This window comes from Pelobates fuscus, chromosome 2, assembly GCF_036172605.1.
Source record: "Pelobates fuscus isolate aPelFus1 chromosome 2, aPelFus1.pri, whole genome shotgun sequence".
NCBI lineage: Eukaryota > Metazoa > Chordata > Amphibia > Anura > Pelobatidae > Pelobates > Pelobates fuscus.
This window is the reverse complement of record NC_086318.1, coordinates 380,012,356-380,037,038: the sequence shown is the minus strand read 5'-3', so window position 1 is coordinate 380,037,038 and position 24,683 is coordinate 380,012,356. Positions and strand designations below refer to the sequence as shown.

Sequence of the window (24,683 nt, the reverse complement as noted above, 5' to 3'; positions counted from 1 at the left end):
TATTTTAATTTGCCAGTATATATTGCACTGGTATTTTTAAAATCTGTCTAGGTGTTTGTATTTATTTTAAACTACCGTAAGTGAGTATCCGATTTATAGCTAAATTCCTCATGGACCACATGGAATTAAACATAATCAGATAGGTCAAACAGCGTAGTTTATTCACCAAATAACACAATTAACTGAAAACAGAACTGCAACATTACTTGGCTGTGGTAAAATCTTCCATTTTGTGCCTACATTTTGTTTTTCAGCTTTTAGTTTACAATAAACCCCAAAACACAACCCCTGCACTGCACTATGGAATGTTGGGATTAGTATCTGAGGTTCTGATTGGCTGCTGACCTCACATGGTCTCAGCAACTTTTTTTTATTGTTTAAATAATATTTGGTCCACGCAATTAGTTAAAAACTTGAATTTTCCCCCTGGTCGCCCGGCGAAAGGACCCGAAAGTGAACCTTCAAACTGCAGGAGGGTGGACATTACTCTCCCCATACACATTACCCATATCTCCTATTTTCTTATCGTTTCTGTCTTTCTCTTTTTAGCCTGTAGCTATTCATCTATGTTACACAGTATTATCCACAAGGAAAATATTGCATTTTACGGTTTCTTTTTTTGAGATGCTGACCTACGTAGTGGGAAAACATAAATTTTACTTACCGAAAATTTCTTTTTCCTGAAGATTAGAGGCAGTGCTTACACCATGGGGATATCCAATCTGGAGGGAAAAACAGGCAGGCAAATCTCCAAACATTTTAACCCCTCCCCTAATTACCTCCTTCCCAATAAGTAGCAGCTCCTCCTGATCATCCCCAGACAATACATAAGCCAAATAGCTGCAAAATTACTTAGTTTATTAGAAAAAGGGGCGGGAATTGTAGCACTGCCTCTAATCTTCAGGAAAAAGAAATTTTCGGTAAGTAAAATTTATGTTTTTCCTTTCAGATTAGAGGCAGTGCTTACACCATAGGGATATAATAAAGCAGATCCTGAGGGCGGGTTTCAGTTCACTACTGCTTGAAGCACCCTGCGCCCAAAAGCTGCATACTCCGAGGCCAGTATGTCCCACTTGTAGTGTCCTGAGAACGTATGGAGAGAGGACCGATTAGCAGCTGAACAAATTCGAGACGGAGAAGTAGCTGCACGCAGAGCCCCTGACGGCGAAACAGCTCTAGTAGAATGTTCCTTTATAGGGCCTGCAAATTCCGAGCCACTCTTAGAATAAGATAACAGAATACAATCCTTCAGTCATCTAGCCAGAGAACTCTGCGAAACCAACATACCTTTCTGTGTGTCTATGAACAAGACAAACATACCGATATCCTAACGGAAGGATTCCGTAGCTTTAGATATTGCCAAAGACCTATCGTTACGTCTAAGCAGAGAAAAGTACTTACCAAGGCATTAGACTGATTCCGACACAAGGTCGGCAAAACCACTTCTCGGTTGACATTGGCAACAGAAAAAACTTTAGTGATACCTGAAGGATCGAGCTTCAGAATCTCCTTGTCCTGATGAAAACCAAAAAGGGAAAATACTCCCGAAGCGCTCGGAGCTCACATACTCTTTTAGCTGACGAATAGCCATCAAAGGAAAACGGTATCCAAAGAAAACATCTTCAGGGAACTTCTTCCAATGGTTCAACAGGCGGTACTCAAAGCGCGGAAAGGACCAAATTCAGATCCCAGGGAGGACAGGTTTCCCTAACAAAGGGCACCAAACGTGTCAGAGCTCTGAAGAACCTTGAAATCAGAAAATTCGAGGTGAAACATCTGAGGGAGAAGAAACCGATAGCAGAAACATGTAAACTAAATGAAGCAGGTTTAAGACCTTTGCCAATCTCATCTGAAGGAAGCATAGAATCTTCTGGATGGACGCGGAAACAGGTTTGACTTCAAACCTACAACATCGCTGAAACTTCCAAATCCTAACGTAGAACCTTGAAGTAGATGCCAACAAAAAATTTATATAACTTCAGGATCCAGACCTTTACACTCTAAATCTGGAGTCCAGAAACCAGGCCGTCAATCGGAATCTCCGAAGGGCCGGAAGAGGCACCATGGCGTCCTCTAGAATTACTCCTGAAAAGAGGAAGCTTCCAAAAGGTGGCCCCCGGAAAGTTCAGGAGAACCGAGAACCAACTACTTCTTGGCCACCCTGGACGGATTAGGATAATACTTACATTTCCCAGCCTTACTTTTTAGAAGTATTCTGGGAATAATCACTACTGGCGGGAAGCTATATGCCAGGTTGAACTTCCATGGTAATGACAGGGCATCTATGAAATCCGGCCTGTCTGCTGGAGTTAGGGATGCAAAACGTCTTGTCTTCCTGTTCACTCTGGGTGCCATCAGGTCTATCTCTGGAACACCGAAGCGGACTGTGCTGAACTTGAAAGTTCTGCATGACAGGGACCAAACTGCTTGTTTCAAATGATGCCTGCTCAGGGCATCTGCCACCACATTGAACTTTCCTAAAATGTGAACTGCAGAGATTGACATCAGGTGCACTTCTGCCCACAGCATGATTATTGAACAAAGGCTTTCTAATCTTGTTGATCTCGTACCTCCCTGTATGTTCAAATATGCCACTGTCGTTCGATTGTCTGAACGAATTCGAATATGTTGAACTTTGATGAGAAACTGAAACGCCAAGAGTGCCATCCATACGGCCTTTAATTCCCTGAAGTTCGAGGAACTTCTCATATCCTTCTCTTGCCAGGACCCCTGCTTCTATACGTCTTCCAGATGGGCCCCCCAGCCCAGCGCAGAGGCGTCTGTTGATATGATAGTAAAGGACTTCATCCGGAAAGACAGACCCTCGTGGAGGAATCGAGAAAATGTCCACCACTGCAGACTTTTCAAAATTAGATCGTTAAACCTCATCAGCCTATCTAGGCCGAGTTCCTGTCGATACCAGACCTGCAAAATGTAACTTTGTAGAGGTCTCATTCTGGCTATTGCCCAAGCGACTGCCGGGATTGAGGCTGTAAACAGACCCAGCAAGCACCTGGCATCTCTGATTGAAAACATACTTTTTTCTCAGAGATTCCGGATTAACCGCTTGATCTTTTAGTATCTTCCCCTCTGGCAGGAATAACTTCATCGCGATAGAATCCAAAAATAGACCCAAGAACTGGATCCTTTGAACTGGCACTAGTTCCGATATGTTGAAATCTATTAGCCAGCCATGCTTTTCCAGCGATTTGATGGCTGTCCCCAGGTCTAACTGTAGTTGAACTTGGGACTCTGCAAACAACAGCCAGTCGTCCAAATATGGAATGACAGCGATGCCCATACTTCTTAGAAAGCTTGAACTACTACTCGAAGCTATGTGAATACTCTGGGCGCTGATGCCAGGCCGAAAGGTAGTGCTCTGAATTGGTAATGTATGGTTACCAATTGGCAGCACACCGCATCCGTAGAAAACTTTTGCTGGATTCTGCTATGGGTACATGAAGATAGGCATCTTTCAAATCCAGGGAAGCAAACCAATTTTATGGGTGCATAAGCAGAGCAGCCGACTTTACTGTTTCCATGAGGAATTTCTTTATGATAATCCGCTTGTTTACAGCCTTTAGGTCTAGGATAGGTCCGAACGAACCATCTGGTTTTGGCACCAAGAAAAGTCTTGAATAGGTGCCTTGATGTCTTCCTTTAGAGGAACTTCTTCCACCACTCTTTTAGTAACAGAGTCGATACTTCTTCCTATAATCAAAGGCTCTTTCTGTTGACCCTTGAAATAGTTTCTAAGAGAGGAACTTCTAAATGAGGGAAGTGTCTCTGCGTTACGGCTTCTAACTGCTTCCCATACGATACTGGTAAAGCATTCCTTCCTTCCTTCACCTGTTTCAACAACTCATCCAGCTTTGAACCGAAAAGTCTTCCAGGTTCAAAAGATAGTTCACACAGTGAATTATCAGGTGTCGCATCTGCTGACCAATTTCTAAGCCAAAGTGCTCTTCTGGCGACTGTTGACATACCTATATTCTTGGCCGATAATTTCAGGCTTTCTGCAGAGGCATCCACTAAAAATCAGATGCCATACTGATATTTTATAATAGCTTTAACGGGTCTTCCTTTTCTAGTTCTTCCAACCAAAGAAATATGGGCCTTGGCAACGGATGACCCCGTAATCAAAGCTTTAGCTTGAGCTGCCGAAGAGATGAACAACATCTTTAAGGAGGAGTCCATGCGTTCAACCATGACCTCCTTGAGGCCGCTTGAAACTCCAATTGGTAATGTAGTTTTCTTACCTATTTGAGCAATAGGAACGCCCACAACAGGGACAGTATCCAGCATACAGTCTTGTACCGCTTCTATGGAAAGAGAGAAATAAAAACTGTCTAGCCAATAAACAGCATGTGACCTGGGAATTTTCCATTCTTTTAAATCAATACCCCAATCTGTGGGTGAAAAAGAAACCTATAGGACTTTTACCCTGTATCTTCAAGTTCAAATGCAACTGCACTTCTTTAATCAATTCCCCAAATGGATTCTACTGGGAATGCAGATTCCTCATTTGATGAGGCACTGCTGAATTATCGCCATACTCAGAACCACTAGTTCCAAACTAGAATCGGAACTTCCCAAGATCTTAGGCTTTTTGTTAGCATGTATTACAAGCTGAGAATCCTGGGCAACCGAAGCCTGGATTGTCTGTAATGCTGCTGACCACATATCCACAACTGTTCGCTGCATACTTTGTTGCAACCAGCTGATAAAGTGGACATTACTGTTCTTTGTGCTTCCTCTGAAGCTTCTTGAACACACAGAGCAAAGTTTTCTTTTTACAACCATCTGGCATAAGATGGCCACACACAGAGCACATTAAATGCTTGGCTAGATGTACATTTCCCCTTCTCAGCAACTTTATCCAAATTTTCAGGATTATATACTGGGAACAGAAAACAAACAAGGGAAAATAAACAAAATTTTTCCCTAAAGATTCAGGCTAGAACCATTTAAATAAAAACTTAATCAGTCTTACCTTAAATGGCCCGAGAGTGTGTTGGAGGGCAGGTGAGAAACACACATTGCAAACCGTTCTGAGAGCTCCTGGCAAACAGAGGTTGCTGCTGGGGATGCTCCTTTTAAGTCCTGTAACCAAACAAAAACGCCCAGTTCAAATTTGGCGCCTGAATCCAGGTTCGCATTGCGCATGTGCATAGCGCTCTGCGACTCCCTGGTGGAACGCAACGCAACCTGTGTGTGCGTTCCACCGACAGGACCTCCCAGCCGACGCACGCCTGCGTCCTTAGTCAGACCGGCACCTGGCACGGCAAGAGACGGAATAAATTCTGAGGGACCACGCCGTCCGGCGTGTTAAACGCTACTTACCCGAACATCAAGGAAGCAGAGCCTCCCGAGCCTCAGCCCTTCTCACCTGCTTCCTGGAGAACCTTCCTGCATAACCTCCCCTGCCGAAGGCAGGCAAAGAACTGGGGATGATCAGGAGGAGCTGCTACTTATTGGGAAGGAGGTAATTAGGGGAGGGGTTAAAATGTTTGGAGATTTGCCTGCCTGTTTTTCCCTCCAGATTGGATATCCCCATGGTGTAAGCACTGCCTCTAATCTGAAAGGAAAATATGATGAGAAATGTATATGTATACACTAATAGGCCCCTACCCGTATATAATAATGTATGCATACACTGCATTTTCTGTTTATGTTCCTATTTTTTTCATTATAACTCAAAAACCGTCTCACAATCAGAGTTTGGGATCATTCGGACCCAGCATGTTGGTTACCCATATGACATATGCGCTTCAGTTTCTGATCAGGAGGCATGATATGTATTTTGTACGTTATGATAATAATGCAATGCTATGTAGCGATTTTTGTCACACAAAAATTAAAAATTAAAAAAAAAAAAAACTTGAATTTTCAAAGAATTTCAAGCAGAAACACATAATGCATCATTATATTTATTTAATGCAGTAAGCAAAAGAAATACTGGTAGCTCCCGCCTCCTGGCCTATACAAGTCTGGTAAGAGATTAGCATGGAAGAGCATATGAATCCCTAATAAGATCCTTACAGCCTTGCTGTTTAAGTGTCAATTATGCTATTCTCACAAGGCATTTCACGTATAATCTTAACTCTGTCAAAGGGATCAAAAATGTTTTTAAATTGGCGTGAAAAAAAGCTTGTAAAAACTTAACTGCTACACAGGCCCTGAGATATTTCATTTCTAGAGGGGAGACAATGTCACACAATTGCTCCATGCTTAAAAATAATAAATGATTACAGTAAGTAGCATTTTAAAACTTATCGAAGATAATCATTTAAAACGGCAACTGAAATATAATTCATCCCGATTATAAAAGTCTAGGAGGAAGTCCTAGAAAGAATTGTAAAAACGTTGATTTCTTATATTCGTGACAAATCATATCTACAACACTCTACAGCATTAGTCACACCACTAAAAAAAAAATGTAAAAAAAAAAAAAAACATAGGAAGAAAAACCAAACAAAAAAAAAACACTTTTACATATACATGCCAGTTAGTAAAGGGTCAACATAGATGGACCTATCAGTTCCATATATGTGGACACTGACAATTAAAATGCTACTTCTTGTATCTTTTTGCCTTGCACAAGTCCTTTATATTTTTACACGGTAGCGGGATACTTATTGCTACTAGTATGTTAACCCTTACAGTCAAATGTGAAAATAGGGGGTTGGGTCAGAAAGAAGAGTAGCCCCTCTAGAAGACAAGTTTGGAAACAATTACCCACAGCACAATCGGTAGCTAACTTTTAGTTCACCATCAGGTTGTGCAAGTCTCTCCCCTGTGACAGTTCTGTTTTATTAGGACAGTTATTGTTGAGTTATGTAAAAATCGGACAGATTCGCCTGGTAGACTGAAGTGGGTTGGAAAGTCATATATACGCTGATACTTGATCATTTGTGAGTTTGTAGAATTTTAAATAGCTTGAGTCTGAACACAGGACTGTAGAATAAAATGAATATTTGTATTACCATTTTTTGCTTAAGCGTACAACTGTATTAATTTCTAGGCTAGGGAGTGTGAAATCCGAGGAATAAATAGGATGAACAGCAGCGAACAACAATGTCGTCAATCCCAGAATTTAAGTCACTTCTCATAGAGTTGGCAAAGCTCAGCTGTGTATATATTATCTATTGATCTTATCTGTGTAGTTTTATAGTGGGTAGATAATGGTTTGCAAAAAAACTTAAACAGTACTAATTTGGGTAGGATATTAATCAGTTACTTTTCAAGCTGTCTGTGAAATACTGAATCTTAACAAGTGTCGCTGTCGATTGGACAGCTTGATTATATGTTAAACCCGTCAGTTTAAAACAAGCCATTTGGCACTTACAGTGGGTGTAGACCAAATGTCTCAATTGAAACCTAAAGTAGATGTGGCAATTACTTGGAAAAGGTATTTGATTTATTATATGCTGTAGACAATAGTTTAAGTCTTCAAAAATAAAAAAAAGGCTTGCTGCCACAATTTTAGGCAAACCCTTTAAAAAGGTTGAAAGTTCATTTGACCAGGGCCCTTGTCAACCTATTGTTCCTGTCAAAATATCGAATAGTTTGTCTCATTTGTGGTTAGGCACCGCACGATTGGTCCTCTCTTCTTGTGTCTTCCATATCACGAGACGATGTGAACTACTATACCAAGAGAAGATGCCCCTACAGCGGAATTAGTGACTATATCCATTTTACCTTCTGATATTTATTGGAACTTACCTATTTTTAATCTTCATTTATATTTTTAATTTCTTTTTTTTATTTTTTTTATTTTTGGCGCAGCCTTTTTTCCTTACTGTATATTTCTCATATAGCGGGTTACCCTCTATAAGGTCGCTGCCTATCCACTATATTATTAGCGCTAACCTACCCTTTCTATTTGTTTACTGACAAACCTGAACAAGTTGTAATGACCTTGCTTAGATAAAAGGACACTATAATCAACAGAACAACTACAGCTTAAAGTAGTTGTTCTGTCTACTGCCTGTCCATGTAGGCTTTTTAATGTAAACACTACCTATACAGAGAAAAAGCAGTGTTTAAATCCTGCCTAGGAACACATCTAGTGGCAGTCACTCAGATGGCCACTAGAGGTGCTTTCTGGGTCAGTGAATGTGCAGCACTGACCTGCAGTGATTCAATGCATCTCCATGAGCAGATGCTGATTGGTGCAGTGCGGTGTGGTGTTTTGCTACACATGCGCGAAGGCGTCCAAAGTTTAATTTTTAATATTTCTTTATTGAAAATTTCATCAAAAATTACATCTCACAAATAGCATAACATATATATACAAAACCTATCCAATAACAATAAATACTGATCTAAATACATATATCAACAGGACAGTTATAAAAAAATAAAAAATAACAATCACACAATGAAAAACCCCAAACATTCAAACAATCTTTCACACCATCAGAGTGGGAGAAAATTAGTCAAAATATTGAAGGCCCATGCCCACAGCGGCCTCACTACAGGGCAGGTCCACCAAATATGCATATAGGTTCCCACTCGGAAACCACATCTCCAGCATGAGTCACCTAAATGCGGAAACATTTTGGCTATTTTAGACGGAGTATAGTACCAATTATATCCCAGCTTAAAGTGACATTCAACCAAATTTAAGCTATGTATATTCTTGGTAGTATGGGAAAGTGAGGTACACCATTCTTTATCTGAAATTGCCATGGCTAATTCTTTTTCCCAAAATCTAATTATTTTACTGGGACCTTCATTTACCACGTCCAACAATAAATTTGCACGTGAGGTAATTCTATTAATGGTTTTCTAGTTTCTATACATCTAGAAATAGGAGAGACAGAATCAATAATAGAAGTATCCAAATAATTTTTAATTCTTAAATAAGTAAAAATGTCTTTAGAAGAAAGCTGATAGATGTCTGCGATCTGTTGAACTGACATTATATTATTACCTGTCATAATGTCTGAGATAATAGTTATACCTTTATTCATCCACCGTCTAAGGCATAAATCTTCTACATTTTGTTCTAAAACTCTAAGGCTGCTAGTCCTTGGTATACAATTCCGACAACCTAATTGTTTTATAATATCTTGCCATACGTCTAGAAGTTGGATTAGTATTGTAGAGTTTACTTGTGTGGAGATCTTACTTTTACCCTTAACATCTTTCCACATAACATATTGTAGTTTCATCGGCAAGGCTGCTTGTGCCTCTAGTGCATACCACGGTTCCTCCGCATGTTGAAAGTCTTGTAACTTATAGATATGCCTGATCATATTGGCGTGGTAATTGGAAATAATATTGGGGAAATTCAATCCTCCGTTCTTACGTATTTTTAGAAAGGATTTTAAAACTTATTCGCGGTGTTTTGTTTTTCCAGATAAATCTAGAGAAACTCGATTGGATCATATCCAACCAAGGTTTAGGCATCTTAAGAGGAATCATGGAGAAAAAAATAGGACCATTGTGGTAAAATATAAGAATGTACAATATTAATTTTCCCCATCCACGTTGTCTCCAGGTTTTTCCATTTCAGCAATTTATAATTCATATCTTTCAAGAGAGTTAGAACATTTCTCTCTATTATATTATTGACCTTGGTCGGTATGACTATTCTTAAATAGTTATTTCCTTATTGGTCTAGATAAATTAAGGCGTCCAAAGTATGATGATCTCAGTCAAGGGGACCAGCCACGTGGAGCTAGAAATAGGTGAATTAACACACCATTAGCCTTGCTGACAGGAGGCTGGGAACCTTATCAGCACTATTAGAACTATATTGTCAAGAATACACATTTGTATCACTGACACTATAGTGCTCCTTCTAATACGTTGGATTGTTTTTTCACTCATGCAAGCGGAGAGAACGTTTGGGGTTTGTTTTTTTTTTTTTTACTTTTTTAATCATCATTTATTCACGTTAACTCAAAATTAAATAAAAACAATAAGTATGTATTAAATACTGTTCCACATTTGTAAAACAAAACAATTTTTTTTAAAGATTTATTATTTTAGTTGAAAATGTAGTTGTACGGTTCTAGGCTTTTAAATGAAGTATGTGATGGCCAGTGACAAGCACTGTAGTGGCGACACTACATCTCACAATGCTATGAGAATGAGAGCATTATGATGTTGGCTGGGTGCCATGTATTAAAAGGTTTGCAAGGTTTTCTTTAGGCAATGGCTTTTCTTTTACATGTTTATGCTGTTAGGACTTGTGAAAACTTCCACTGAGAAATAATACAGACATCAGCTATTTCCATGTATTTGGAGAGTTTACCTTTCAACCTAGTGCTAAATTAAGATGCCTTTTCATCACAATACGCTCTTTGCCTTCAAATAGGTAAGTGGTTTGTCAGGTGGGGGCTTGCAATTGTTGTTTTATTCACAAAAAATGTTTGCACAATGTGAACTGTACAGGAACACAGACAGAGAACTGACACTGTAGCTGGAAATCTCTGAAATACTGACGGCCTGGTATCTTTGGAGTATGTAAATACCTGGTTAACAAAAAAAATATAATATATTTTTTTAAATGAGTAAAGACAACTAAAAACTCATACGACATAAAACCTAATATACCCCCAAAAAACTGGTAGAAAGTTAAGTGGAAAGGTACATTTCTGAATTGGTTCCACCTCTACATGTATTTATAATAAAAAATGCTTTGGCATTGAAGGGGTCAATGTGTTCATAATTATTCAGCAAAAACAACAAATTAAAAAAAAAAAGTATTCTACACACAAGATAACTGCCAAGGTTCTTCCAGCTTAGTTGAAATTCTATCCATGTTTGAACACGTTACTCTAAGGGTGTTAACTGTAGAATATTGACAGAAAATCACTCAAATTTAAATGTGAAATTTAAAAAAACCCTTAAGGGTGTGATATTCAACACTCTTTAGGGTTATAGTTATATAGGAAGTACAATCTGTAATCTATTAACCTTTCCACAATTTCTCTTTTTTTTTTTATTGTTTTTAGGTATTATTGGGTAATTATTAATGTAATAATGATCAGGAATTTAAACAAGATTTCAAATTTAAGGGCAAAATAAACAATATGGAAAAATCACCCAAGGCATCCATTATTCCATAGCTTTGTTATCCCGACCGTGGCTAGTTATCTGATATTCTGCATTTCTCTAATCCTGACCTTGTCTATTGTTATTTGGCCCTCTCCATAAGACAACATTGCTTTACTATGGGGAAAGTCACCTAGCAAGCAGGAAGTGCCTATAGTGGCTGATCGACAGCCACTAGAGGCAGTCTTAGTCCTGCAATGTAATTATTTCTTAAAGCCTGCAATGTTTTACATCGCAGGACTAAGTAGAACAGGGACACTGTACCTAGACCGCTTCAATGAGCTGAAGTGGTCTGGGTGCCGATAGTGTCCCTTTAAATTCAAAGATCTACAGATTTAAAATAAATTTCACTTTTTAAACTTGTTAATGGCGAGTACTTTTGGAATACAGTGAAGCAGCACAACTGGTCATATTATTTTACATTTCATAAGTTTGCAGATTGGAAGTGGAATAACAGCACTGCTCATGTACCATAAATACTAGAAATGCAATTGTCCAGTTCGGATACTTTCCATCACTTGTGTATGTTGCCTTCTTTTAGGCAACAGTGCATCAACAATCCTTCCACGTTCAAAGTCTGCTACATCTGTTGCCTTTTTTGCTATTGCTGAGAATTCCTGGCTTAATCCTATTTGACATTATTCATGCAAAGGTCATTGTGGATTCTGCATATGGTGGTGTGATCGGAGCAGCTTTACTCGGCGTGTATAAGAAAGAAAATCACATTTCATAAAAATGTATTATAGAAACCTTTCTGTAAAGGATGCAGTTAGTGTGATGGAACCCTACTTACTGTTGAAGAATGCAAAGCGAGCCTGATGTAAACAGCATTGAATAAGATAAAGGAAACATAAGGATAAAAATAATATTGACGTGCAGGGTGATTGTATAAATCATGTTATTATATGATAGTCAGATATATAAACAGCAGACATGAGTCAATTGATTATTAACACTTTGGTTTGTAAGTTAGTAGGATATTTTTAAAGGTATAGAAAATAAATAAATGTTATAAATATCAGTATCATTGCCACCCCAGGGTTTCTTTCACTCTCTGAAAACCCATGTATTCAGAGAAGCCATCCCATTTTCTCTCGGATATATAAAAAAAAAAAAAAAGTCCTCCCATGCTGTCCCCTAACATTGTCTTTATTGTCGCACTTCCTGCTATATTGTACGCTCATAGAGGAGGGCCCTTATGTCGTCAGTATTGTATACATTGATGTTATATTCAATCCTATGTAATGCTTCCTTTATGTCTAGCCAAATAATAATAGAGTTTATGTAAAGAGAGCCCTCACAGGTCTTTAAAACAATGCAGGGAAGATTTAATCTAGTAAACGCAGACACACGACCCTATGCAACCAATGTTATAATTCACCTTAATTGCTTAGTAACAATTAAAATCGCTTAATTGAAAACGGTTGGATGCAATTTTACATCCCTACAGTCATTTCTGTTCTTTAGTTCTGAAGACAATGTGAAAGCACTTTTCCTGCAAAGCCTTTCTGATGGCTGGCTCTCCATTCAGGCTAAAAACCATAAGAGGCCAGATATAAAATACAATTTCATGTATCAGTTCCACGCACATAGAGGACCGTTGTCTGCCTCATTTATTTAAGTTCTATGATCTGGTTTCTTTATTCTGAGATCACTTGCCCAGGATGGGAAATGTGTTTTGATAAAATGTCTGCTGTTAGCGCCAAACAGTCTGCATGAATATAACCAATATCGCAGTTTTCTATATCCAAACCAAAGTTGTTCTTTGCTTAGGTGAAAAAAACAAAAAAGAAAACTATCTTTATCAGCACTAATAGAAACAGCAGAGGACATGGAAGGGTAATGTACAAGATCTGAACTGAAAAATAAAGATTTTCGTACTACTCAATGATGTCACACTGTCCTTATGTTATACTAGAAGATTACTGGATTCAGGACAAGGTACTATGTAAACATCCGAACATAAGGTGCATTTAGAGAGCAATAAGTTATGTTTTAACATGACAGACATGAATATACATAGGAACTTAAGTGCCACGAACATATACATGCCTGATAGTCTTATATTTATTATATACTGAGTCATAGATATTTCCCTGAAGGCGTTTTGACATCTGTTTCATTTTTCGTTTCAGCATTCTTTTAATCCATCGTGTTTCTACCATGTAAAACATTCTCAATTATTCCTGCAAACTGCTTTCGATGCTGCAATAAATCTTCACACCAGCCTGGAATTAGCTGGATTGCTGCTAATTATCCCAAAACATTTGGCAGTGTTTACAAACAAGTTGGATCTTTGGCTTTGGAAAACACATTATAAGATAGGGTTTCACAATCGCAAATTGCAGCTCCTGTTAATTGTCTGAAAAGAAGTACAAGGTACTCCCCCCCCCCCCCCCCTTGGTAGAATCGTTAGGACGGTAAATTTGTTTTCATGCCATGCATAATTGTTTCACCCGAAATGTAAATCCTTAAAAGCAAAATTACTGGGATTAGATAATGTGACAAAAACTCAGCTTAACAGGGGTGAAATGCTATGATTCTAACATGCCCAGAACATTATAAATAAAAACATATGCACAGTTATGGGCATTGTCATTTTCCCATCAAAGATGCCACCCCCATGCTGCCAAACCCAACCTTCGGGCAAGTGATGGGGAAAAAACAAAACAGACTATAATTGTTATTTTTGTGCATGAATCAAAGCACAGATACATTCCGTGCCCAAACACTGTCTCACAATTATTGGCATAGCCTATATATACACAAAGGTTTTCTTTTTTTATTATCTGTACCAGTATAAGCTTTGGAGGAGCCACAATGTTAATTTTATTAGGCTTCTCTCTCAGTTTGCTTTCCCAATAGATCCTTTTCAAAAACTAGACCTAAAATGAGTTGTGAGCTCTACAGTTTCTCTCTTACAATAAGGTCCGGGAACATTTGACGTTTGTCAGAACAAGCAAACCTAAAGGAAAGCATAAAGGAACATATTGCAAGAGTGACGCTACAAGCAGACAGAGAATAAGCGAGACACAGTCCGAGGTCTAGGATAACAGATGCACTGAATCGAAAGTGAGGTCATGGTGAGGATAACAGAGAGCAGGAATCAAGTCGAGGTCAGAAAGAAGTAAATCCAATACACAGTATAAACACATTCTCGGGTAAGAAGAACCATGACTGGACAACGTAACAAGGACAACCAGGAAGTATATATACCTTGTACTGGGTTGTGATTAGTTACAGAGGGCCATGATGTCACAAGTATGTTTGCATCATCAAAATGCACCATATAGACTGACATGGTTAAAGGAGACCAATGGAGGGTTCAAGTCATATATGATGTCATAATGAGGCACCAGTAGCTAGGGATATGTGGATGGGCATCAGAACACAGACAAGACATCATTCTGTGATCGAACGGTGCCACCAGGGACAGGTTTTATGACATTGTTAAAGGGACATACATCACTTTAAGACAACTATCTCAAAAGCTTTAACTTTGACAATTGCCTCACTCTGCAGCTGAAAAAAGCAGGTACATATGTCAGTGTTGAGAACCCCCATAAAAGAGGATTGAGTTAATGCTTTCCTATTCCTAGTGGTTGTCCTCATGCACAAGCGCCTGACCCAGTACCTAGGAACATCAATCAGCAATGGAATCAGGTTACTGTTTAGGGTCATGCTCACAAGGCACAAATTATTTGGATGTACAATAAGGAAGTGAATGTTCATGTCCCAAGCCGAGGTGGTGGGCTTTTACAGTTTGGGAAATTCTTTAAACAAAAGGGTTTGGAGAAGACTGGACCCATAGCATCCCTGTCATCACGATCACTAAAATATGCAATAAGCCAACTACAATAAACTTTAAGAGCTTATGACATTCCATTGCATCATCACAATCTGGTGAGAGCAGACTCTCAGCAGTATAGGATGGTTCTACTTATTTGCCGTCAGTAATTTAGTACGTCATACATTAAATAATGTTTGCAGCGGATTATAGCAGATCAACTTTACCCTATATAAAGACGAGTCCACTGTTTATTCACAGTATGTAATAATATATACAAGCTATGCAGCTATTTGGAAAACCTCATCCATTCATCAGACATTATCACAGGCATAAGGAGCCATCTACTGGTGCAGGATAAAACAGGAAGAATTCTTGTCACTTCTCCAAGGAACGCCCTGATAAACCCATTACTTCACACATTCTAAGTAAACAGAAACACAGACACTTCCCAGGAGTCTGTCAGATACACACAGTGGGTGCACATGCATGGATGCAGTTGCTAGTTGGGAATACAGATAAGGCAAGTAGGTGTAAAGGAAGATAGAGAGCTAACAGACAGACAGACAGACACCCACATCATATTCCCATTGATTTTAACCACTTATTTCAATTACCAATGTTTTGTACACAGTAATCATTGTTGGTGATCTCTCTGTATACGGATTGTGCTTTTTACAAATGGTCATTGAGGATTTCCGACACATGCCCTAGACCTTCTCAAAGAACTAAAGTATGAAAATCACCACAAATAATTACGATTACATTAATTAATAGAAATTTTTAAAAATGAACGTTAGCAAAACTTTAATAAAATTGCAGAAAACAGATTTAAGTGTCTCAGGTTTTCACGATTAATATGCCCAGATACAAGCTAACCTACCCACCACACCAATTACGTGTAGCAAAGCAAGCAAATATATGTAACAATTTATTCATAGCATCTACCTAATGTATCATTAGTGAATACAAGTCAAGCTAGTTTTTTTTTGTTTTTTTTTCTCTTCTTTTGCTGTAATTTAGGGTGATTTGGCAGGTATTTGTAAAATAAAATCTAGTTCAGTGGTTACTCCAATCAAAAATATGTGGTTTTCATAAAGCACTGGTTTTGGTTAGATTAACCCTTTCTGTAGCGTACAATTGTTTTGTTTAATGACCTGAGAGATTTCAATTATATCTGACACTTGTGAGAGATTGTCCCTTAAGTCGCATGTGATCCCTAAATATAAGTCCTCCCTTCAGGTAAATGCAAGGCAGGTGGGAAATGAAAGAAAAAAAACAACCATAAAATGTTGAAAGTTATGTATAAAACACAGAACAGTAGAAAAAATAAACTACTCGATATTTCCTGCGAGCCATGTGCCATTATGATCTAACAAGTAGTAGTGATGTTCAATAAATTATGGAAATCTTTCTGAACAATTAAATCATTCTATATATTTAAACAAATCAAATAAACTAGTTCACAGTTAAATTACAATGTGTATTGTATTGGCTGATGTTATCTAAAGCAATCTTAACAGTTATTAGACAAACCTGCCAAAACAGTTAAACTTTTTATCAATTATAATATAAACAATTATCAATGTAAAGATGTATTTTGCATGAGTAGTTGCAGCTTTAACCCCTTAAGGACCAAACTTCTGGAATAAAAGGGAATCATGACATGTCACACGTCATGCGTCCTTAAGGGGTTAAATACAGTCCCTTCCAGTGTTGTCCCAAATGACCCAGAGGACATAATGCTTTCTGATGGTCTAACAGTTGGTAACCCCACCATTATTTATCTTGAATCGAAAGAATCGAAAGAAAAAGCAATACAAAATCAAATAAATGACAAAACGCCAAGAGTCACTTTATTACAACATTTTCTTGGATGTCTACGAATGTTTCCAACCAGGCATATCTCCCAACATTTCAAGTGGACACTTTAATTTTAGGGGTCTAAGTAGAGATGTGGCCACGGGCAGGGTTGTTCTCAGATATTTTAAATGACACGTACCAATAGCAATTTACGTAAATAAACTGTTATTATGGTACACTCAGACACACCTACACTATGGAGCTTCTAGAAAAGAGGGACAGAGGGACTTTGACCAAAAATATGGATACTTTGGAGATATGTCTATGAATGTAGATGTGTAGCAAACAAACACTGATTAACACTGGAGAAGTACCTTGGGTGAAGAGGTCAGATCCTTTGCAAAAAGAACACCTAAAGGTGCACTTGCTGGCTCTTCTTTCTTTGGTGAGATTACAGGAGGCGCTGGAGCTTTCCTCTTTGCCTTCTTTTCGGGTTCTGTGTCCCTTATGGCCCTTGTTTGGCCTAACTCTGGGCTCTCTTTTGGTTCATAAAAAGGATTTGACCTGAAATGAGAAAGGATGGATAATGCAGACCAGGCCTGAAACCAATCAGGAACATCTCATGTGTGAATTTACTACCATGAGCACATAGGAATAAAAACATTAACAAAATATAGCTTTACTCATTAATTATACTGTCATTGTAACTTGTTCTTTAAGAATTGTGTTCCAAATTGGAATGACCAGATTATTGAATGACTGCAGGACTGCCAATGTGAAACAAGAAGGTCGGATTATAGGTTGACAAAACGAGGCCACCAAGCTATTGTTTAATTCATGTTCCCATACCAGAACTAGAAATATTTGTAAAAATTACACCTTACCATATGCAGATAATATAATAGATAGACAGATAGAAAAAGGAAAACAATATATAATTAGTATTTCATGCAATTATTTTTTTTAAATATATAATTCAATGGCGTGTTTGATCCTACAGTAAAAGTTTCATGAGTCTAGGCTGAGAATTTGTCTATAGACTTCAAATGTTGCCTTGTTTGTCCAATGTAAGGTGACACAAATTCCAATATAAAATTAAGTAATTACATTCTCTCAGGATCTGTGACAGCTGGATTGGTAAGTGAAAGCCAGTTCCTTTCCACTACTTGCAGCAAAGCAGACTGCTAAAGGTAATCCCAAATTATTCCAATTGTAACATTAAGTACTTTTTAAAAAAATGTTTTAAAAAAGGGGTGGGGGGGTGGGGAGGGGAGAAAATAATTTTGTCAGACTATATGGTGTACCCTCTTAACAAAATGTACATTATCTGCATTAAGATGCACTGAATGATGCACCCACTCAGGATCATCACAATTTGAATCCAAGGGGGTCATTGTTCTATTGTCACTCATCACCCCCTTTTTCCTTCACCGTCTCTAATTATTTTATTCTATTCTATTTAATTTCCACTAACACTGAATTACTTTGATAGTTTCCAGATATTAAACTGTTATTATGCAAATAGTATCTTGCACGGTTAGTCAAGCACTTGTTACTTTAGTTTAAAATTGGTTGGATAGATTTTGATACTACTTATGTTGCAACTACCTTGAGAGATACAGAGATATATATTTCAGCTTACAACTAGCAATTAGATACTTCTGAAATATGAACAACCTACAGGGGTTCAAAGAGGAAGGAAGAAGACACACAGTTGCTGGTGATGAGTGACAGAACTTCTAAGGTGCGATCACTTTGCACAACATAGACAAAAACACTTGAGCAACTAGAGACAGGTCAAGTGTCAAAAAGAAACCTACTGAAACAAAATGGATGGATACGGTTCATGGAAGGAATACAAGGACTGAAAGCAACATTTTGTAATCAGGATTCAGAATGATCTTACAAGGTGCCAACTAAAGCTGCTGTCAACCTAGGTGAGGTGTTCAAATTCCGTAACAGTAAGGCTGGCTTCTAAAGTACAAAAGACAAAATGGAATAACATTGGACACCTGGACACACAATCAACTGTAGGAGTCCATACATGAACGCAACTGGATAATCTCATCCTATCAAAAGGACAGTAAATTACATGAACAGAATTCTCCGTCAGGTGGGTGTAGTAATTTTGGCATAGTTTGTCGGTTACACATACTATCAAGTGGATGCAGTGGCGGATCCAGAAGCTAATCTCGGGAGGGGCACTGGCAGATTATTTTAAGAAACAATCCAGGCACAATAACCACTACAGCTCTCTGTAGTGGTTTTGGTGCCAGGAGTTGCTGTGGCGCCCTCCCAGAGTAAGTAGTCAAACTGGTTAAAAAAACTGTTTGATAACTTACCCATGTCTGCCGGGATAGGGGTTGTAGTGTGTATGTGTGTGAGGGGTGCAGTGTGTGAGAGGGGTGCAGTGTATGTATGGGGTAGCAATATGTATATTGGGAGCAGTGTGTTTGTGTGTAAATGGTGCAGTGTGTGTATTGGGAGCAGTGTGTTTGTGCGTGAGTGGCGCAGCGTGTTTTTGTGTGAGGGGTGCTTTGTGTGTGTATGGGGGGCAGTGAGTGTATTGGGGGCTATGTGTAAGGGGGGGCTGTGTGTGTGTAAGAGGGGCTATGTATGTAAGGGGGAGCTGTGTGTGTAAGAGGGGGGCTGTGTATGTAAGGGAGGCTGTGCATGTTAGAGGGGGGCTGTGTATGTAAGGGAGGCTGTGCATGTTAGAGGGGGGCTGTGTGTGTAAGAGGGGGCTGAGTATGTAAGGGGGGCTGAGTATGTAAGGGGGGCTGAGTATGTAAGGGGGGCTGAGTATGTAAGGGGGGGCTGTGTGTGTAAGGGGGTCTGTGTATGTAAGGGGGGCTGTGTGTGTAAGGGGGGCTGTGTGTGTAAGGGGGGTCTGTGTATGTAAGGGGGGTCTGTGTATGTAAGGGGGGCTGTGTGTGTGTAAGAGGGTCTGTGTGTAAGGGGGGGCTGTGTATGTAAGGGGGGCTGTGTATGTAAGGGGGGGCTGTGTATGTAAGGGGGGCTGTGTATGTAAGGGGGGGCTGTGTGTTTAAGGGGGGGCTGTGTATGTAAGAGGGGGGCTGTGTATGTAAGAGGGGGGCTGTGTAGGTAAGGGGGGGCTGTGTAGGTAAGGGGGGGGGCTGTGTAGGTAAGGGGGGGGCTGTGTAGGTAAGGGGGGGGCTGTGTAGGTAAGGGGGGGGCTGTGTAGGTAAGGGGGGGGCTGTGTAGGTAAGGGGGGGGCTGTGTAAGTAAGGGGGGCTGTGTAGGTAAGGGGGCTGTGTGTTTAAGGGGGGGCTGTGTATGTAAGGGGGGGCTGTGTATGTAAGAGGGAGGCTGTGTATGTAAGAGGGGGGCTGTGTATGTTAGGGGGGGCTGTGTATGTTAGGGGGGGCTGTGTATGTAAGAGGGGGACTGTGTAGGTAAGAGGGGGACTGTGTAGGTAAGAGGGGGACTGTGTATGTAAGGGGGGGCTGTGTAGGTAAGGGGGGGCTGTGTAGGTAAGGGGGGGCTGTGTAGGTAAGGGGGGGCTGTGTAGGTAAGGGGGGCTGTGTGGTGCAGTGTGTGAGAGGATAGGGGGGCAGATAAAAGATATTTTTTTTGTTTTAATTATTAAATAAATAAAGCTAATGTCCCCCCTCCCTTCTTACCTTTGCTGAGGGAGGGGGAGACATTGCTTTCTCTTCCAGTCCCTGGTGGTTCTAGTGGGGGAGTGAACTCTAACCTGCAGCTCAGGCTAGAGTTCACTCTCGCGAGAACGGAGCGTTGCCATGGTAACGCTCCGTGCTCGCGAGAGGAGAACCCGGCGGAGCTGCAGGTAAGAGCTCCCCGGGTTCTCTCTCCCACTCCCTCCCCTGCCGGCCGCCCAGCAATGTGCCTGTGGGCCGGGGAGGGAGATCACTGATCTCCCCTCCGGTCCGTGCAGGCAATCAGCAGGGCTGGTGCTTGGATAGCACCAGCCCTGCATGGGCCGGCAGGGGAGAGCCTCGGGCAGCAATATTTTCTCGGGGGGGGGGGGCAATTGCCCCGTTGCCCCCCCCCTGGATCCGCCAATGAGTGGATGCACTCAGTCATGATTGAAAGGGCATTAAAATATAGTTTTTTCTTATTAATATTGGTTTGTCTGCTGCTTCCTAGAGAAACTGTCTTTTCCATAAGCACAGGCTTCGCCACGAGCATGTGCGTGTCTAGGTGAAAGTCTAGTTATAAGTACATGTATGTATGTATGTGTGAGGATGGTCAAATATATACTGGGGAGCGGATGGTGGCAAGGGCAGCCAAGGGTAAGGGCAGCAAAAAACAAAACAACTAAATATATCAGTGAACTGATGTCTGTATCATAACGAACAAGACTTCAGTAAGTTGATTAAAAATATATTTTTCATTTAACAGACGTGCAATATAAATTGTACAGCACCTACAAACAATTCCTATGATAGCCAAGTGTACTTTTCCCCCCCAAGTATACGTGGCCTAAAATGTTTATAGTAAGCCCATGTTACAAATAGCTGCACATTCACGGCACAATCACTGGTGGAGTGAAACGTGGGTGTCGTAGTTATTTGAATCCAATGTAAATACAGCAATGCGCTTGCCATTATTCAGGCCTGCACAAATCTAATTGCATGCCATTAAGGCCCAAGCAGCTCTCCAGTCAGTAAAGTAAAAAAGCACATCTGCATTACTTTGGAAAGGAAAGTGCACAAAGGCTAATATGACTAATGGGTAAAGCAAACACTGGAAAAGGGAAAGTGAGCAATCTGGAGATGAGAATTAGACCTTCCAACAATAGAGGATGCAATCCATCAAATGTATTATTTTGCTCACCTCTGCACAACCTGTGCCTGCCCACTATCACCCTAATGTAATCACAAGTAGGTGAAGAGCCATTAGAATTCAATAGGGCACCGGCAGCAATCTGAAACTGTGCAAATTGAGTTAGTGTAAGAGTCAAAACCACAATCCACGTCTCGCTTAAAGCAAAGACGATTGCGATGGGGGAAAAAAAAAAATTGTCACTGCTACCAATTCCTTTAAATAGTCATCTCCATCGCCAGTATTTGCTGTTTTAGTACAATTGCCAATAAAAATGACTGACAAATACATAAAACATGTTGTATTCAATACATGACATTGACCTAGTCACCAGCCACTTAGAAGTTTAAACTCCAGGTATACCAAGCACATAGCCACAGCATTTGAGGCTCACTGACAGAGTGCTATGTGCTTGACCATGAGCAGGTGCACAACACAACAGATAAAAATACGTTTTAGCGAATATACTTTTTGCTTATTTTGCAACTATTAAATGCTTTAAGTCCATTTTTATATATCAATTTTATACACACACACACACACACACACACGTTCTGAGTGCGCCCCCCAGATCCAAAAAGCTGACAAGTTCCACCATGCACAATAGGCACAACAGCCCCAGACACGGAACCCTTGCTTACTGTGAACAGAGGAGAATCAGTTGGTCTTCACTGACGAGAACCAAAGAAGGCCAAATCATTTACCTGGGTTTACTATATCTCTTGTCAAGAGGGAACTTCATCTGTGACTAACATGGGTTCTTTCTGTGATGGCACAAGTGAGTTAAATTATGTAGACCTGAGCAGGTAAGATCAGGAGGAAAACCATTAAGTTTTCCCCCCATTCTCATAAAGTCTGTTTTTGGTTTCACTGTCCAACCAGCCTAAAAGCCCATATTATCAGTATATGCCTCTTGTTTATCCCAATGCACTTTTTAAACTCCTAGATTTACAGCAGCTCTGAATAAATGGGATTATCTGTAACCTACAAATTGCCTCGGGCTGGTAATTACAATGCAATAAATCCAAACCTACAGACAGCAGACACCACAGGAGCACTGCAATTATCCATCTGACCTGTGAGTGCTTAATTACTCTGATGTATTCTATGACAGACACACACCCTGTTTATATTTTGTGTGTGTACCTATATATGTTCTCATAAACTCACATGTATTAGTTTTCATTGTTTTGGAAGGCAATGCATATAGCCAATGTCTAATAAACAAGTAAAACCATTCAAAAGCTATGTCATGTTTAATCTGTGCTATTTAGTTACCTTCCAGAATCCTTAGTCTGCACTGCTTATAGAAGCCAACTTCAGAGTCGGTAAAACCCTTTTTACAAGGAAGAGGCAGCACCAATCAGGAACCTCTCTTTCTGATCTATGGTGTATGACCTCATACAATGAATCCCTGACCAGCTGTAGTTTATGGGATAAGGAGTGAAAGGATTACTCCAACCAAAATACAGTTTTAAGAAAATGCTGTTTTTGGTCAAAGAAACCCTTCCTTATCCTGCACTCGCACACAATAAAAACCCGAAACATAAAAATAAATAAAATAAAAGGCCACCTCAATCCAGTGCCAGGGACAAGTTCTCCATGCAGACTTATCATCCCTGCTGCCGTTACTCACCCTTGCTAGAGAACAACGGACATCGGGGAGGGCGAAAGGAGAGGAGGAAGCAGCACGTAGGGGGACTGGGCCTAAATTGTGGGTCTTTCGCAAGCATGTGGTGTGCGGATGACAGACACTAAACATCTACAGAATTAGCATTAGCCACCCGGATATCTTGTTCTGGTCTGGCTAATGATGCTGCCAGAGGTGGTGTTAGACCCCTAGCAGTATTTTCATAGTGAAAAGCTGCACGTAGACTTCAGGCACCATGATCACCGAAGTGGTCATGGTGATTGGAGCAACCCTTTTATACCTCAGGAGCAGTTCCACTTGTCACATAGAATGAGTGTAACTACTGTGAAACCTGATCTTAACCATCTTGTGACTACTATCAGATTATTCACAGCCCAATTAACAGTTTGGTGAAACAGGCTGTGTATGCATGCAAGCTTTGCTTTGTTCTCTGTTTGGGGAGGAGAAAGACCATTATTCTTTAAAAAAAAATAAAAAAAAAAAAATGATTTGGGCAGTCCAGATCTAAAAATTCCATCTGCCTGTCTCACAGCTCAAGTAGCTTACACCTGCACATTTTTTTTTTTACAAACCGTTGTAGTTGTAAGTCACTCTTAGAAGTGAGTATGCACAAGGTATGCGATTTACAAAAATGCTACATTGTTACAGTGCTTACAATAACTCTTTAAGGGACAGATATGGCAATGTGCAATATTTATTTATTTTTTTAAGCACCGACAAAGTGACATTCACTTTTTACAGAAAAGCACTTTCTAATATTTATGGGAATAAATCAATCAATCAATTTGTTAAATGCTTCTTACCATTTCAGGACATGTTTTTTTTTAAACAAATGGCTAGTAAACTACAGCCTCACACAAAGCAGGGTATATCACGAAAAACACGCACAAAAACAAATTGTAATGGAAAAAAAATTACAGTAAACCAAGACTGTCAATGTGAAGGGAGTTTCTATCTGGCACGATATATGACAGGTACAGAATCTAAAGAACCATGATGGGAAAAGCATATGTGTGTGTCTTATTTAAATAATAAATAAGAATGTTTAAGGTAATACATAATACAAATAAATCAGAGCACCATGTCTAGCTTTGATCTTCTAAGCTTTATCCACATATCCATCATAGAAAAAACAGATTCAAACATCATTTCGTTTTACATTACTGTAAACAATCCAAACTTGCCAAGTTATTTTTTTTTTAATTGGCAGTAGTACATCAGTGCACATTATTCAGGTACAGATGTCTTAATGCTACTCACTCATCAAGATCATCCTCTTCCTTTGTGACTCTGTTAGCATAGAGGTATTTGCTCATGTCCACAGGTCTAGCATGTTTTCTCTTCGCCGGCTGTGGCCGAGATTCTTTATTAAGTTCGATAACTGGGTCAGGATCTGGATCTGGTTCATCAAATGGATTTATATACATTTGTGACTCGGGATCTGGCTCCTTAAATGGATTGTATGCATCGAACAGTTCCTCTTCGTTTGTTGGGGCTCTTTTGACAGGGGTTTCTGATAAACAGACTGACAAAACAAAAATATTTTTTAGGATTTCTCGAATA

At 39.7% G+C, this 24,683-nt stretch overlaps 1 protein-coding gene across 6 annotated transcripts in view; it reads right to left on the bottom strand.

The window, feature by feature from the left end:
* The window catches only part of EHBP1 (EH domain binding protein 1), a 358,354-nt gene that overhangs the window by 205,896 nt on the left and 127,775 nt on the right, over nt 1–24,683 (bottom strand). For all 6 annotated transcript variants that reach the window (XM_063443756.1, XM_063443760.1, XM_063443758.1 and 3 more), the window contains 2 exons: nt 24,381–24,645; nt 17,035–17,224 (listed from right to left, as the gene is read on the bottom strand). In XM_063443756.1, the coding sequence (XP_063299826.1) occupies nt 17,035–17,224; nt 24,381–24,645 (455 nt within the window). The remainder of the gene's footprint in view (nt 1–17,034; nt 17,225–24,380; nt 24,646–24,683) is intronic.